The sequence below is a fragment of the Belonocnema kinseyi genome, chromosome 10 (genome assembly GCF_010883055.1).
Source record: "Belonocnema kinseyi isolate 2016_QV_RU_SX_M_011 chromosome 10, B_treatae_v1, whole genome shotgun sequence".
Taxonomy (NCBI): Eukaryota; Metazoa; Arthropoda; class Insecta; order Hymenoptera; family Cynipidae; genus Belonocnema; species Belonocnema kinseyi.
In genome coordinates, this window is record NC_046666.1 from 72,508,270 (window position 1) to 72,524,945 (window position 16,676).

The 16,676-nt window shown below is 29.8% G+C and overlaps 1 protein-coding gene across 3 annotated transcripts in view; it reads right to left on the bottom strand.

Moving 5' to 3' along the window:
• Nucleotides 1-16,676, bottom strand: part of LOC117181526 (microsomal triglyceride transfer protein large subunit) — a 32,433-nt gene that overhangs the window by 3,856 nt on the left and 11,901 nt on the right. For all 3 annotated transcript variants that reach the window (XM_033374304.1, XM_033374305.1, XM_033374306.1), the window contains one exon: nucleotides 3,598-3,791. In XM_033374304.1, coding sequence (XP_033230195.1) covers nucleotides 3,598-3,791 — 194 coding nt within the window. The remainder of the gene's footprint in view (nucleotides 1-3,597; nucleotides 3,792-16,676) is intronic.

Here is a 16,676-nt window from a genome sequence, read left to right on the forward strand (position 1 = left end):
GAATTACTCAAATTCCAAAATTTGTAATCACTGAAATAAATTGTGAACATTTATTCTATTGTATTTTAAAAATGTTGACTAAAAGGAACTTCAAATTTCTAGTACAGTGTAATTTGCTGCAAAAAGGCAATTTGCTTGAATAAATTAGAGGCACGGAGATCTTTGGCTTAAAATATTTGGATGGACGTCTATTAAAAGCCCTGACAAGTTCGGGGCTGATTTCGTAATCAGTTGTTTGTTATTAACAAAATACGTGAATCGCAACATTTCTTGAACAGGTTTGCGATATATTTTTAAATCGAACACAATTCAAATAGCAATTTAAAAATAATTTCATGATGCTCTAAATTTGGTGCACGTTTACTATAAATTATTATTAAACTTTAAAATGCGTATAATTTAAACATTTCTAAAAATGTAAGTTGTTTGATATTTCACAAAAATTATAATTTATTTCAATTAAAATCCTTTTTTAAGTTTGAAAACATACATGAAAGTAATTTTTCTGACTTGTAATTTTCTTCACTTTATTTAAATCTGTAAAGCATGTACATAATATACCTAACATTTTCCTGTTTCAAATTTTTTTAATTGTTCAAGGTTTTCCAGATCAAGTAAAGAAATTGTATAAATAAATAAGGTGACCTTGTTTTAAATGTCTTCATTACCAAATTTTTAAATTGTCTGTCGTGTATGAAAAAATTATATGACAAAAATATTTAAATTTTGTAAGTATATTAGAACATTAGTGCCAGATTTATTACAGGGGTTACGACATATTGAATTTTATGTCTGGATTTCTTTCAATTGTCGATATTTCTAGAACCGATAATAAAATCTTAATGAAACTTGGAGGTATATGAGGGGAAATGATATATATTGAGAATATACCACTAAGAACAACAAAATTTAAAATTTAGTAAAAAAAAATACCAACAATTTTTTGATTTAATTGCTTGTGTTTTCCTCTTATTTTAATTCGAATATTTAACTATTTTATAAAAAAATTATTTTTTCTTCAGTTAAAAATTCACTTTTAAACGATTAAATTTTTAATTGAAACTTCATATCTTGAGTTGCAAATTCAACTAGTTGGTTAAAAGTTGAACTATAACGTAAAAATTAATTTTTTTGGTTGAATATTTAAAATTTTGGTTGAAAAGTCATTTTTTCAGAAAATCAAGCAATTAAAAAAACACAAGCCGTCCTCTTTTTATTTCGTTTTGAATCAAGACATACATTTTTCTTATAAATTCTCTTTCATTTGAAACAGAACAAAAATCAACAAAACTCCTCTGAGTTTTAAGACATCGTTATTTCAACAAGATCGCGCGCTATCTGTGTCGCAACTCGCGAAAGATAGAAGCTGCAACTTTTCTTTTAACTACTTGTACACGATTTGCCTATTGCTCAGTATAACCTGGATTTAATGCACAGGGGTGTTTGAAATGAAAAAAATTATTTACATACTTGTGATTATAATTATTTAAAACAAAATCTATTGTCTAACAGATCATTATGCATTTTTCATTTGCAAAAGATATTGCAGTATTAAAATTACTTGCTTTAATCGAAAAAGTGATATTTAATCATATAAATGTGTCTTGCAATTTTATTTGTAAATTTTGTGAACAAATGCATATTTTAGACGTTGACAAATAAAACGAGATCTTTGTTATTTTTCTCGAATTTTAAATTTACCGTAAAGTTTAGTGTTGAAAAAACATTATTTGATACTAATTGCTTAATTTATAAACGAATTGTATTCAAAAAATGTGTACTGTAGACATTTGTCACTGACATCACTGGCAACATTTATAAGGACAATCAAAAGAAAAAAACTATTTCTTTTTGAATTTGAATGTTCACACTTGGAAATTTTTAATAAAATGTAGAGGAGACCATCCTGAAATAGATAATGGTCATACAGTAGATAATCAATAATTTAAGACACTAATGTATGTAAAATACTTAATTTAATTTCATTAATAGTTGAGTCACGATACGTGCTAACATATTAAACAGCTAATTGATTATTTTATTTATATTTGTGCTTATAATGAATGATTATTTTCTGTAGGGTGATCCCCCACTTATATGGAATTAATAAATAATATCAAATGACTCATTTTTTCATTAATTAATTTTACTGGAATTTGTTTATATAATTTGTGTATAGAATTAACAAATAATATCGAGAGATACATTTTTATGATCAAGTACCACTATATCGATAAAAGTAAGTAATTTTAATGCCGAAATATCCTTTACAAATGAAGAATCCATAATGTTCAGTGTTTTTTAATAAAATTTGTTCAAAATATTTATCAATACAAGTAAACAATTTGTTTATTTCACACATCCCGACACACTAAATCCAAGCCATACAGAGTATTAAAAAAAGTTTAAAAGTAGTTAAATTAAAGAAAAGTAGTGGCATAAAAGGCTTGAAAAAATCCTAATGATCTGACATATATGTCATAAGTCAACCATGAACTCTTAAATATTGATCATTGATAGAACACATTCTTATTGGAAAAAGGTCTCTAAACTATCCTTTAGGATTTAGGAAACTCCTTGTCTCTTAATTTCAGCATTGTAAATAAGAAGAGTCAAAAATGTTAAAAAATACGAATGATCTGACATATCTGCCACGAGTCAGTCTTGAACTCTTAGATCTTAAACATTGATAAAACACATTTTAAATGGAAAAGGGTCGTTAATCCTTCATTTATAAAACTCCTGTTCTCTTAATTTCTTTTAACAAATTTTGAAAGAAATTGGCCAATAAGTGCAGGGTTATTTTCATCTCTATAGTGATTTAGTATACACGTCTGAACTTTTGATGATGCAGCAGATAACTAATGTTCATTACGTATTCACAGCCTACGTTCACGTGGCTCTTGCATATGCATGCAAATACATTTCACTTCTGGTTCAGATTCTTTAGATGTTTCAAATATTTCAGGTATTTTAGAAGTTTCAAGTAATTGGTTGTGGTCGAAGTGGAATGTATAATGGAATGAATGAATAGAAGAATGGAATGTACTATCGTACATTCCATTCTTTCACGAATTTCTTTCGTTTTCTTCCATTGGGAGAAGTATAGCCATGTTAACAATGTAAAAGTCTGTAAAGAAGAAACGATGTCCAAGATGTTAAAATTTGCTCCATTTGGAAACACACATTAATAAATAAAAACACGTTTTCTCTAATCCAATTCAGTTTGTGGACCTAGTTTAATTCAGACCAATTTGGATTATAAAAAGAATTTGTAATAGAGATCAATTTAATTGATCAGTTTCTCAATAAATTCTTTTTCATTTTATCTAACACATTGAAATATATTTATCCAATCCAATTCAGCGTATCAAGTTTATTTCGATTCATACTAATTTTAATTACAAAAAACGATTTGTTTCAGATCAGCAATAACAATTTGCTCCATCAACAATTAGAATTTTCCAGATTAATCTCCCATAAGAAAATGCAATTTTCTTTCGGATTCTAAGTTATAATAATCGTAAAATATTGTTATCATAACTATCGAGCATAGGTAATAGTTCAAGAATTATATGAACTGATGAAACGATATACCTTAATTTTGAGAATGATGGTGTCTGGATCTTTAGGATCCTGCCAAACTGGAACAACTTCAAGTTGCCCCGTCATTTGAAATCCAACATCTCCACCAGGTCTGGGTGGTCCAGCTTCTCTGAAGATAAGCGTTGTCGTAAATTCGTATCTAAGTCCATGGCCAAGGTTCCAGCCTCTGGTGGCTCCAGCAACAGCTAAAAACAAGAAGAACAGACTCCAGCACGAGATGGTCATCGTGAACCATGGGTGTCTGGGAATTTTCTTTTCTAATTGATATGATTGACAATAGAAGGATTGTTTCAAATTGAAGAGTAGGGGGACTAACTAAACTAAAAAGAGAGAGATCACTGGAGTTCACTAGCCGCGAGTCGGGAGCCGACTGATGACTGCGCCGTCTTGTTTCTTTTCTTTGGTGTGTCAGACTGGACAGATATGAACTACAAAGGATGTTTTCAAAGTGTGGGTGATCGGAGATAGGGAAGATAGGTTTGTGTGAACTTGGATTCGGGGACCGTTAATCCATGAGCGAAGTCCATGCTACACGATACCAACAGGACTGACAGAGACCTTGAATATATTAGCATTACCAAAATTAGTAGTCGCTGACATGAATACCAGAAACTCCTTTTTATTAATTTATTTTAGTTTTTAAATTTAATCTAAATTAAATTTATAATTTTATTTTTTAGAAATTAAAAAATAATACATTTTGAATCTTTTCCAATTTTGGCATTTCCGATTCGGTTTTTATAACTGAAGCGCACTCACTGTTCAATTAAAAATAAACGGTTTAATAATTTTGTAACTATTAGTATGGTCATTGAAAATGACTGAATCTGACATTGGCACTGAAATTATTATTCTTTTTACTATTCTTTTATTCTGACTTTATTACATTTTATTTTGAAGAATTCTTTCATTCATATAATTTGTTGTAGTATGTACTTTTTCTTTTCTTTTTGCTTCTTTACCGAGAATGCTTTGTAATGGAAAAAACTTTATAATTTTTTTTATTAGTTTAAGTAAGCGCTCCTCAATTAAAAAATGTCTTAGAACTATATGTATAAATAATATTTAAAAGAATATTAATAATATATTATACTATATATATATATATATATATATATGCGTGTGTATATAATTATAATAATACATACTATAATATGTAAATATGTCTACCAAATACTATTCTAAGTAATTTTTCGGACGCGCGCATGTGCGTGTGTTATATATAACTTGACAACGGTTGCATATAAAACTTTTTTTATCAACATAATTTGAAGTTCATGTACGAATGTAAAAGAAATTTTGTCCGCGCATAGTAATTTAAAAAGCCAGTATTTTATAGTACAGCTTTTTTGCGTGGGTATGAGTACATTATTATCTTCTTTACTCAAAATAATGATATCGAGAAGAAGAAATAAGAAAAAATAAACTTTAAATGAAATCAAAAAATAATTTTTTTTTTTAAGTGCGATTAAAAATGATGGGAGTCTTTTTGTAGAAATTTTTGCAAGACTTGCTTTCTTAACTTTTTCTTTTATATCGAAAAATAGTTGTTATAGACATCCCACATACAAAATAAAAAGAAACAGTCTTGATATTCGCACCACTGAGTTAAATTCATTTCAACGGAACAGTGAGTAAGTTACGGTCACCTTTTTCGTTTTTGAAAAATCTAGTAATTAACAGTGAAACTTTTTTCATTAGGATAATTCAAATTTGATGTAATAATATAACGCAGTAAAAATAAATACTTAAAGTTATATTCGACCTAATTTCAGATTTGACTCGAATTAAGGAAGTACCTGAATTTAAGTGTGCAAACTATCTTGGATAAAGCACTAACTTTTCTTAAATAAGAAATCAGAATTTTTCTACTGGAATAAAGTAAAGTGTCCTCCTAAATTTCAATATTCAGTTCTGAAAGTAAGTTGAAGGCAACCTGAAATAACCTGTAAGGCTTTTGTCACCTAAAATAAAGGAAGATCTCTTTCCTGAATTTCAGGTTCGTACTACCTTGCATGACGTTAAAGAATGCTTGCGCTGCTATACAGCTCAGGGCCATTTATTATATAGTCGCATCCTACTCCAATACTGCATGTCGAGTTGGTCAGTGTCGGCTATGATACTATGTTTCCATAATTCGTGGAGTTTTCGATTCACGGATTTAAAAAAGTGCTGGAGCAAAATCCGTTCCAGTTGTCAGCCAATATTTGGATTATTAACATCATCAAAATAATTAAATTATTACAAAACTTTTTACTTCGCAACGTGAGCGCCCTTCCAATACATTACGGAACGCAATTGTCTGCAGATTTTTGATCCAACCTGCCCCCAATATACCATTTTTTTTCATTTTTCCTACTTTTCCTGTATTTTCTTACACTAGCTTTTAGTATACATATATTCTTAATTGAAGAGCGAGCATACCTGAATTTCAGGTCATGCCTCCCTGAATTTCAAATAGTCCCGACCTGAATTTCAGGAATCTAATTCCCTTAATTTAATGTTCAGATATGATTCTTAATTTCAGATTGCCTATGCTTCTTTTTGTGACACCTTAAAATAAGCCGAATTTTCGACTTGAATTATGTAAATTTTTTTGCTGTGAAGAATTCTTGATTTGAGGCGAATTTATTGACTTATTTATATTTGTGTATTGTCATAGTGCGTCAGCGCACCCCCTAATATTTTTAAATTTTTTCATATTTTCAATAATAATCGAAAACATTTATTTAGAAATAATTGGTGCTTTCTCTTTAAGGAAGTTAGTATATTTGCTAATTAATCATAATAGGAAGAAAAACGCTCCTTACAAAGTACCCAGGGAAAAAGAACCGATAGAAAGCGAGTCGGTTTGAATTGCCTATTTGTCATTTACAGGTTAAAAGAATAAAAATGCAATCGGTTAGCCACATTTTTAATCGGTCACCTGTGCGCGGTGCTTTAAATCTGCCATTCCACATTCGTCAAAATGCTGAGTGAATAGAGTTGAATAAGACTGAATAACCTGAAATAATTGAACCGCTGGCGACCAAAAGGGGACACGGCCGGATTCAGTCTGAGAAGTATTGTCCTGAGTGTCAATTTTAAAAATCTTTCTAATTTCAATTTTAAAGACTGATACTTGTAGAGAATTTCAAGGTGCATCTTTTTTTCATCTTGCAAAACTTTATAGGTTTTGTAGTTTTTGAGATAATTGGTAAAAAGTGGATTTTTTGAAAACGAAAAATTCCAATCTTTTTTCACTTCAACTCGCGCTAATTTAGACAAATTTCATCATTTCCCAATTTCCCCAATACAATATGTCGAAACAGGACATAACATTTTATTTGATGAAACAACAGTCATTGCAAAAACACACAATCAAATTTCCAAGAAAACATAGAGAAGCAATCGAAATCTTAAAAAAACCCTAATAACATCAATAGGGACAATGGATATAATAGCAATCCGATTTGGCTTTCCATTCTCCCGGATTTTTTAAAAAAAGACTTGATTGGCCAATCAAATATCAATTATTTCTTTTTATCAAAATAAATCATCGTAAAAGCATCAATTCGTTGAAATCTCTTGAAGTACTTAAAATCTTTGTAAAATCTTGAAATTTCTGTGAATTCTTTTGGGGTCATTCTCAATTTTTATAAAATGTTTGAAATCTCTACAATATTTAAAATACTTGAAATCTATATAACATTTTTATGACGTATTTGTGAATGCTTAGTTTAAAATTTGTTTGTGAGACCTTTTGGGTTAGTTTGAAATAATTGAAACCTTTAAAATCTTCTCAAATTTGTTAAAACCTGATTTGATAGTTTAACGTCTTTGCAATATTTATGAAATATTTGAAATCTTTTGAAAGCTTTACAATTTTTGGAAATGTTCGAAATCTTTGTGAAAATTTTGAAATCTGGTGTAAGCGCCATTTTGAAATCTTGGAAATCCTTGCAATCTTTATAAAATGTTCGAAATCTTTGGGAAATTTTTGTGAAATCTTTTGAAATCTTTGTGAATTTTTTTATTCGTTGAAATCATGGAATTCTTTGAAATCTAAATGAAATATTTTTAAAATCTTCTAAATGTTTTACAATCTGTGAAACCTGGTGTACTGTACCCTTTTTAAAATGTTTGAAATCCTTTAAATCTCATGAAATATTTAAAAGCCCTGTAAAATTGTTGTGAAATATTTTTAAACTAGTGATGTACACTAGGGTGGTCCAAACAACCGACTTTCGAATAGAGGACATTCCCCCCCAACCAGTTTGTGAAGTTGCCGGAAAAAAATTCCCTCCAGGTTTGAGCCAAATCAGTTAGTATTAAAACGTGCCGCAAAGGCCCTGAAAATCACGTAAGATTAACATGGGAAAATTTTGGTTTTCGGAAAAATGGGTTTCAGGTTTCTGGATTTAAACTTAGCTTGCGGGAGATATTAAGAATTTGTTAAGGAGTCTCTAATCAATCATTTCCATGAAATTACTTTAAATTTTGATGCACCCCCCCCCCCATTTTGGGGCCCCAAAAAACTGAAATTGACATTTTTGCCCAAAATTTACATATAAATGCTCTGTTTTCCCCTTTTTTGCCATAAATTATTTTTTTTGTCAAGTGCAATGGTTTTAAGTATTTTTCAACAAATTAACAATTGTTTAAACAAATTATTTTTGTTAAAATAATTTTTTTTGCACTTACTTATTGAAAGGTAGATTTTTCATGTTTGATTGGACAATTGGTCATTTTTAGGAATAATGATCTTCTTTTCAAGCATTTAGTATTCGTTTAAACAATTTATTATTATTTAATTGTAACATTTTCTTAAAAAGAGGTATAAAACTCTAGTTTTTTTAAAACTTTAGCTAGCTTTGCTGCTTATTATTAAATGCCTACGTCATTTAGATACTACTAACTTATTTTATAATAAATTTTTATTTGTTTAAACAATTTTTTCGAAACTAAATGTTTGAAATTTCTGTTTTTCTGCAATTATTGTGGTAATTTGTCATTGTAAAGAGCAAAATTCTTTGTCTAAACCTTTATCGTATTGTTTAATAAATTTATTAAACATTAATGTAATATGTTATTGGTAATTGTGATTCAAAAATCTGATTTTGGTTTCAAATCAATGAAGTATATCGCTTATTGTTAAATATGTAAACGTTAAGCAAATGCTTTAAATAACTAATATTTGTTCATAAAATGTTTTACATTGGTCATGAAAGGTTAATTTTTTTAGTAAGACTTCATTCTATAAAAATTACATTCGATTTTGTCGTTCTGAAATTATTTTTATAATTTTTCCTTTAAATCACCCTCGTAGACAAACTCGTTTGTCCTCTGTAAGCTCAAAGTAAGTTTTTTTTTATGTTGATCCCGCAGATTAGCTGTTAGTATTCTCAAAGGAATGAGAAATATTTGTATTTTTTGAACGTCACTGGAAATTAAAACACCAAATTTTACTCAAAATTTTAAGTAATTTAATGGAAATGATTGATTAGAGACACCTGAACAAATTCTTAATAACTCCCGCAAGCTAAGTATATATCCAGAAACCTGAATCTCATTGTTCCGGAAACCAAAATTTCCGCATGTTAATCTTATGGGATTTTCAAGGCCTTTGCGGCACGTCTTAACATTAACCGATTTGGGTCAAACTTGGAGGGAACTTTTTTTCGACCTCACAAAATGGGGGGAGGGGTGGCATGCCCTCTAATTAAAAAAAATGTCAAAAGGTATGATTTTGGACCACCCTAATGTACACGCATCTTTTAAATCGTCCAAATCCAGAAAATCTTTGTAAAACGTTCAAAAATCCTTTTAAATATTTTAAAATCTTTAAAATATATTAAATCCTTCTAGAATCTTTAGCAATGCTTTGTAATCTGATGCTCAAAACCTGATTGGTAAAATCCTTGAAATTTTTAACTAATAATCTTTATAATTTATAAGTTGAATATCACAAAAAATTTATACTTTAGCCAATTAATACCACTCTTGTCTTAAAAAAAAAACACTGGAAAACACGTGCCCATACATGAATCTTGACCAGTTTAGCGGGAAACACGAAGTCCTCCGATTCACATCGTGAGCGCTCGGCTATGAGGTACAATTTGCGGATTCGGCTAACCTCGGGAGACTATTGGAGCTATTCGGATTTTTTGATACAGTGTTTTGCAATTTCCTCAACTGTAGATTACAATTTCTGTTAGCGTCTATCACAGAAAATAAAAATATCTCTCATTGCCTTTCACATTCTCTTTGACTATATTAATTTGTAGAATATTTATATTAACTTTTGTACCTCAATCTATTAATTCCTATATAATAGCCAATTCTTGCTCTAAATATATTAAGTTTTCATATTCTAATTCTAAAGTTTCGTAATTACATTAACAATAATTTTAATATTCACACGATTTCCCTAAATCGTAATCGACTATATCAGTTATGGATAATGAAATATCAAGTATTATTATAAAATTTCTTTCAGTGTACAGGACACATGTCAACAACACCAAGAATTATAAAACAAAATGCAAGAAGCAGCGAATTTCTGCGGTTTAGTCTGATCTATTTTATAGTTCTCGACCGCACCTGGTATGCAAGACCAGTGCAACATATGTTTGAAAATTCTCATGATAAATAATTTTATAATAATTAATAAATATAGAATAAGTAATTTGATTGAAAATATATTTAATAATTTAAATAAAAATTGTAATTTGCATTTAATTAAGGCTTCAATTTTTGTTTTTCTATTTCTATTTTGATAATACTATAGGGTATAGAATCACGGCATTTCTTAATTTCATCATTTTCGTTGAACTTTTTATTTGAATGCCTTTATTTCATCACCAGAAACAATAATCAGCGAGGAGGAAGAAACAAGTGTGTCAAGAAAATCTTATTTTTCATAGGGTACATTTTCGAAAAACATTTTATTTTGTTAAAGTTAATTACCACGGCAATTATTTATATCTGCAAATCCGAAGTAAACTTTGATCAAAATATCTTTTTATAACCCAGATTTTCTATAAATCATGATGCCTAATTTTCTACGTGACTATATAAATGTACAAATTAAGTTTCTCAAAGCTCTGTAGGCTTTGAGGCACACATTCATATCATGACACTCGCGCTCGATTTTCGAACTTTTTGTAAGTTTGCTGCATGTATGTTGTGTCGGCTATGCACTTGAGAGCATCTTACATTCATTAATTCTATATGAAAAGCGTATTGAAACTTAATTATATCCTTTATGAAAACCGATATTTCGGCCCAAGACCCTTGCACTTTTTCCTGTGTATCGCGTTGTTTGTCTAAAAATTAGAATTTTGCTTAGAAGTTTCCAGACTGAATGCCAAAATAAAGAATGTAATTTATTTTGAAGCAAATTTGTCGTTTTCTTGGAAAGCCACAATTTCTCTTTTCGGTATTTTTACGCAACTCACATCATTTGGGTTAAAATTGGAATTATTGATTTTTTTTAGAATTTTGAACAATCAAGACCAAAATAACAAATCATAACGAAATTTTACTATTATTTTTAACTATTATTTTTACATTTTTCACATATTCACATATATCATCAAATTGTGGAATTCGACGAGCAACAGCTAAGCTTTTTGCAACAAATCTATTGACTTTGAATCGTATAATAAGTAGGATAAAGAAATTATTGTGTTTTTGTTTTCTAACATTACAAACATAAACAATTTAAAAATTCATTGTAATAGCAAATTTTCAAGTATTATGATAAAAAATTTTCGAAACAGTAATTAATAATAAATAATTTCGATTTTAAAGCGTTTGAAAAAAATACATTGATCGATTTTTAATCGAAAACTCTCCAATTCTAACTATTACAGATCAGAGCTTTTAAGAAAAGGACAATATTTCAAATGGAATGAAATGGACTTAAACTTTGATTACTTCCTAATAAAAGTGTTTAAAATTATATAAATTAAAAGTGTTTGGAATTTTTAAATCTTCTAATAGAAGCTTTCAAAATTCAAAAATTGCAGTCTCCAATTTTGAAAATTGGACAATTTCATTAGGAAGTAGTTAAGCGCCAGAAATTGAACAATTTTATGTTAAATTTAGTGAAGAATCACGAAATTGAATGAATCCAGACTAAAATGTTCAAAAAAGAACCATTTCAAACCGTTAAAAAGTGAATTGAAACTGTATAATTAAAAGCGTTAAAAATTAAATAATGAAGCATAGAAAACATTTGAATTTTAATGATTTTAAATTCAAGGCGATTAAAATTTGACATTTTAAAAATGAATCTTTCAAGGTAGAAACTTAAATTATTATTACGTAAACAAATGATAATTTAACATTCAAACTGATTAGACAAATTTTTCTAAAATTAACCAATTACTTGAATTATTCTAAAAAAAAAACGTTCAAAATAAATATTATGTTTGTTAGAAATTACAAAATTTCATTCCCGGAACATTGAAACTTGAACGCATCAGAAATTCATTTAATAATAAAAAAAAGTTTAAACAGTAAAAATGTGTGCATTATAACTTTTGTATACTAAACTTTCAGAAAATTTAGTTTATTGGAAGTTTTTATTTGTTTAAAAATTAATCATGTTTAAATTGTTAATTTTCACTTCCAAAATTCAAATAATTGAACTTCAATCGCAAGATTTAAACATATGAAAGGGAAAAATTAAAAATGTAGCGTTCAACATGAAACTATGCAGAACTCCAAAATAATAAAAGTTCATAATATTAGAGATTCTTGACAATTTTGTATTTGAACTGAATTATTTGAAGATTTAAATCTTCAAATAAAAATCGGACAATCTGATTAATTGCTATAATATGAATCCATTTTTTTAAATTTTACACTTTTAAGTCAGGGTATACTCTAAGGAAATGTTAATACTTCTCGATTGCCGATTCGCCTGCTTTTCACACAACAACAAGTTCATTAGAATTCTCATTTTCGAATGTATGCTGGGAATTGCGGCATTGTCCTTTTGGTTGACACTGCCCCTCATAATATTTCTTGTTTTAAACTTCACAATTCGATATTGCTTTATATTTACATCTAAAATTATAAAATTCAGTAATAACTGCCAAGGTTTTAATATGCAATTTTAAAAGACTCAATAGCTAAATTGTCCTAAAATTTTGAATATTTGAATTTCAAACTACAATATTATGAAATTTAAAATTCAGAATTTTCACAAATTAATCTAAAAATTAATTTAAATAAAAACAAATTTCAGATTAAAGACCTACAAAACTAAACTTTTTTAGAATATCACATTCAAAACTATACATTAAAATTTAAATGATAGAAAATATAAACATTATAAATATATTATTCATAAGCTCCATGTCATGTAGTATCAGGTGACATTCAAAACGATGGGATAGAATTTTTTACTAAAACGATTGCTTTCTGTAAAGAAAATCAGTCATTTTCACCGTTTAAAATTGCAGATTTTTAAATATTGCGAGAGATACTGCGAACTTTTGAAGTTTGATTATTAGATAAGTTTTGGAAATTGACTTTCAGTAGCGATTAAAAATTGAATTTTCAATTTTCTCAAGAAGGGATATCGCACTGTAGCAGCCTTTTTTTTGCTGAAAGTCCTATTAAATATAGGAAATAATTTTCTTTTCAATAAAACATAATTTCAAGAAATGTCGATGCTGAAGGGAAAAAAATTATTACTATTTCAACGATTATTTTATTACTACATAAAAAAATGAGAATTCGATCAAATTCTTTTGATACAACGCATCTTTAATACTTCAAGAATTTTAGATGCAACAAATCCATTTTTTTGAAATGTTGGTTATCTAGTTCTTTACTGCCACCATTTAGTTAGGTATTCATTTTCTTTACTTCTTTCCTTTTAGGCGTTTTAAGGCTTCCTTTGAGGAACCAAAAAAGTTTGCCAACCCCCATTTGATACCGTCCATGTTTTATAGAGTTATGTCGCGCTTACGGAGGGAAATTTTAATTCCCTCTGATCACCCGATTTTTCCTCCAGTTTCTTATACCACCAGCAATCCATTCTAAATAAAACTACAATTTACCTTTCTATTAAAAGATCTTGTTTGCAAATTGCATCATGGAGAAAGAAATAAAATCATGATAAACAAATTTAAAAATTACTGTAAATCTTCAAGTTCGATTTCTTATTCATAATAATAATAATAATCACATACATTTTTTATTTTTTTCTTCTCTACTTAAATTTCGATATTAAATGAAGAATCAACATTTTTTTGGGAAAAACTGTTTGCAGATAGAAAATAATATTTATTAAAAAATGTAACCAATCAAAAATAATCACTTTTTTGAAAATATAAATTTTTTGTATATATATATATATATAAACAAATTGAAGCTAACATTTTAAAAATGAATTTGCTATATTGAGGAGTACCTTGATTCTATAAACATACACTACCGGTCAAAAGTGTGGGTTCACTTAGAAAAATCGTTTTTTTGTATTTATCGCTTTAATTATACCGGAGCTAAAAAATGTCTCTTTAAAAGGTTGATTGTTTTCGAAATTCTGTCTAAAATAAGCCCAGGGTGAAGCCAATTTGTCAATGTTCTTGAGCTAATTCTGAAGGTTTTTTCACCGTATCACAACAGCTTACGAGTATTAATCGTAATAAATTTATTTTCGAATTGCAAGAACTTGAAGTTGTAATAAAAAAGTTGGATAAATTTGAAAACATCTTATCTATAGGCAAATCAGAATAAAAGTTAAATAAATATATATTTTGAGGAAATTACTTAGAAAATTCATGATTATATGTTTCATATATTTTACAAAAAGATTTTTGTTACTAAAAATAATATTTCAATTTTTCCAACTTTTTTGTTACAAATTCAATTTCTTGCAATTCGAAAAAACATTTTTTACTATTGATGCTCGTAAGCTGTTGTGATACGGTGAAAAAAGCTTCAAAATGAGCTCAAGAACATTGAAAAACGTTGACTACTTCGGAAGTTATTGAACATTTAAGAGAACATTAAAATTTACACTATTATTGCAATATCTACTTAAAAACTAGACAAATTGGCTTCACCCTGGGCTTATTTTTAACAAAATTTCGAAAATAATCAACCTTTTAAAGAGACATTTTTTTAGCTCCGGTTTAATTAAAGCAATAAATAAAAAAAAACGATTTTTCTAAGTGAACCCAAACTTTTGACCGGTAGTATATAATATTACCGTTTTTTCAACAATTTTCTCTATCACTTGCGCTAGTCGAAAAATTTCTTTCTTGAAAATGTCTCTATTCTTTATTTCCCCTGAATGTAAAGAATAGAACTCAGCGAAGCAAATATGTCACTTGAAGGAAAAGCCGGAAACTAACAAAGATAATTTTCTGCAACGTGTGCTCTTTGTATGTTATTTAAATTTCCTTTGATTAAAATTTGATAAGAGTTGTTTAAAAACTTTAGAAAATTTAATTCATTCATATTGTTTTAAATGAGTTTTATTTGACTATACATTATTTTCTTGTTAGTAACCCGAGTAAAAATGCTTTGAATTGAGTTCGACTTGGTTATGTTTTAAGTTCGTCTCCAAGACATCGATATCTGGCTGCGTCTCAAAACCGAGTCGAGACATAGGCCTTCGTCTTAATTTCATGGCCTCGATAGTTGAAACGGCGATTACTTGTCTCAAGTCGAGCCTTGTCTTGGCTAAGACGACGTTTACTTGTCTCAAGACAAGTCTTGTCTTTGCTGAGATGGTCGAACCTTTTTCGGCTCATAAATGAGATTAAAATTGATGGATGAAAAATTTTAAAATTATTAAATCAGTTATTTTTAATTTAAAAATTCAGAATCTGTGGATCTGCACGAGTATAACTCTTAAAAATTTTCTTTAAAAATATACAAATTGTGACTTTCTAGAAGGATCTCCTAAGCCGTTAGAGGTGCGCAAAAACAAACAACACTTTAGTCGTCATCGTCAAACAAGTACAATAAAAATGAAAATCCGTAAATAAGTTGATTGGATACATATAGTTCGGTTTTTATTCCTCTCGAATCAAACTGAAAGGCCTATGACAAAGCCACCGAACGCGTCCTCGGGTTGCGGATAGAGGGTCCCTGTACCAAAGGTTTCTGCTGAATATGGTTACAAAAATAAATAGGCAGTCGCGGACAATTGTCCAGGATGGTCCCGAAGGAATTAATCCCCAAGCGGGGGTGTGAAAACCGTGCCGAAAGCTGAATGGCACCTGGGTGAGGTGTCTAGAACGGTGACTCTGGGATACCGGGCGACCTATCAGAGTACGCAGCCTTATCCATGCATGCGGGGCTCTACAAGGATGAACGAACCCCTTTCCCTAGCTTCTCGTGGAAACAACAATGACAACACCAAACATAGTTGTAGTAAGTGCGGTTTAAAACAACAGAACGCGCAGGGCTCCCAACAATGGGTCGGCCAACAATGCCGACTAATCTAGAGCTGGGGGAGCCAATGAAAATGGATTAAATGCGATGGATCGGCGGGATCTCGCGACATTTGGGTGGACGCAGCGACTGAATCACGACTTGCTAGAGTGCTACGATGCGAGTGTGGCCCCTGAACGGGGTTACATGGCACGGCTGCATGCTTTGTGGTGCGAGAAACACCCGGAGTTATCGCACTTCTCGTAGCAACGTCTGCGAAACCATGCTGAACTACTCCGAAAAAGGGGCTATGTAAGCGGAACGCCTACTCTACCACAGCTAGAACAAGCCGGCAAAAGAGAAAGAGAGGCGACACTAAAACCAATCGCGGGCAGGCATCCAATAGAGGAAGAGAGATGCTTTACGACCCAGAGAAACATCAACACCAAGGTTTTTCTCAAGCCTAAAGATCTGGCTGAAATGGATGACGAGCTTCGTGGACATTTTTCCGGAAAATCTGACCTCTGGGCTATCAATTATTGTGTGTATAATGCAGCGAGAGCTTTGGCCGATGCGAACTGTAAAATAAAACCAACGGTTGATCATAAGACCAAAAGACGAATGCATCAACTTGCCATAAAGATAGGCTGGGCAAGACAGTACGCGTCCCGCATTCAGTCTGTGAT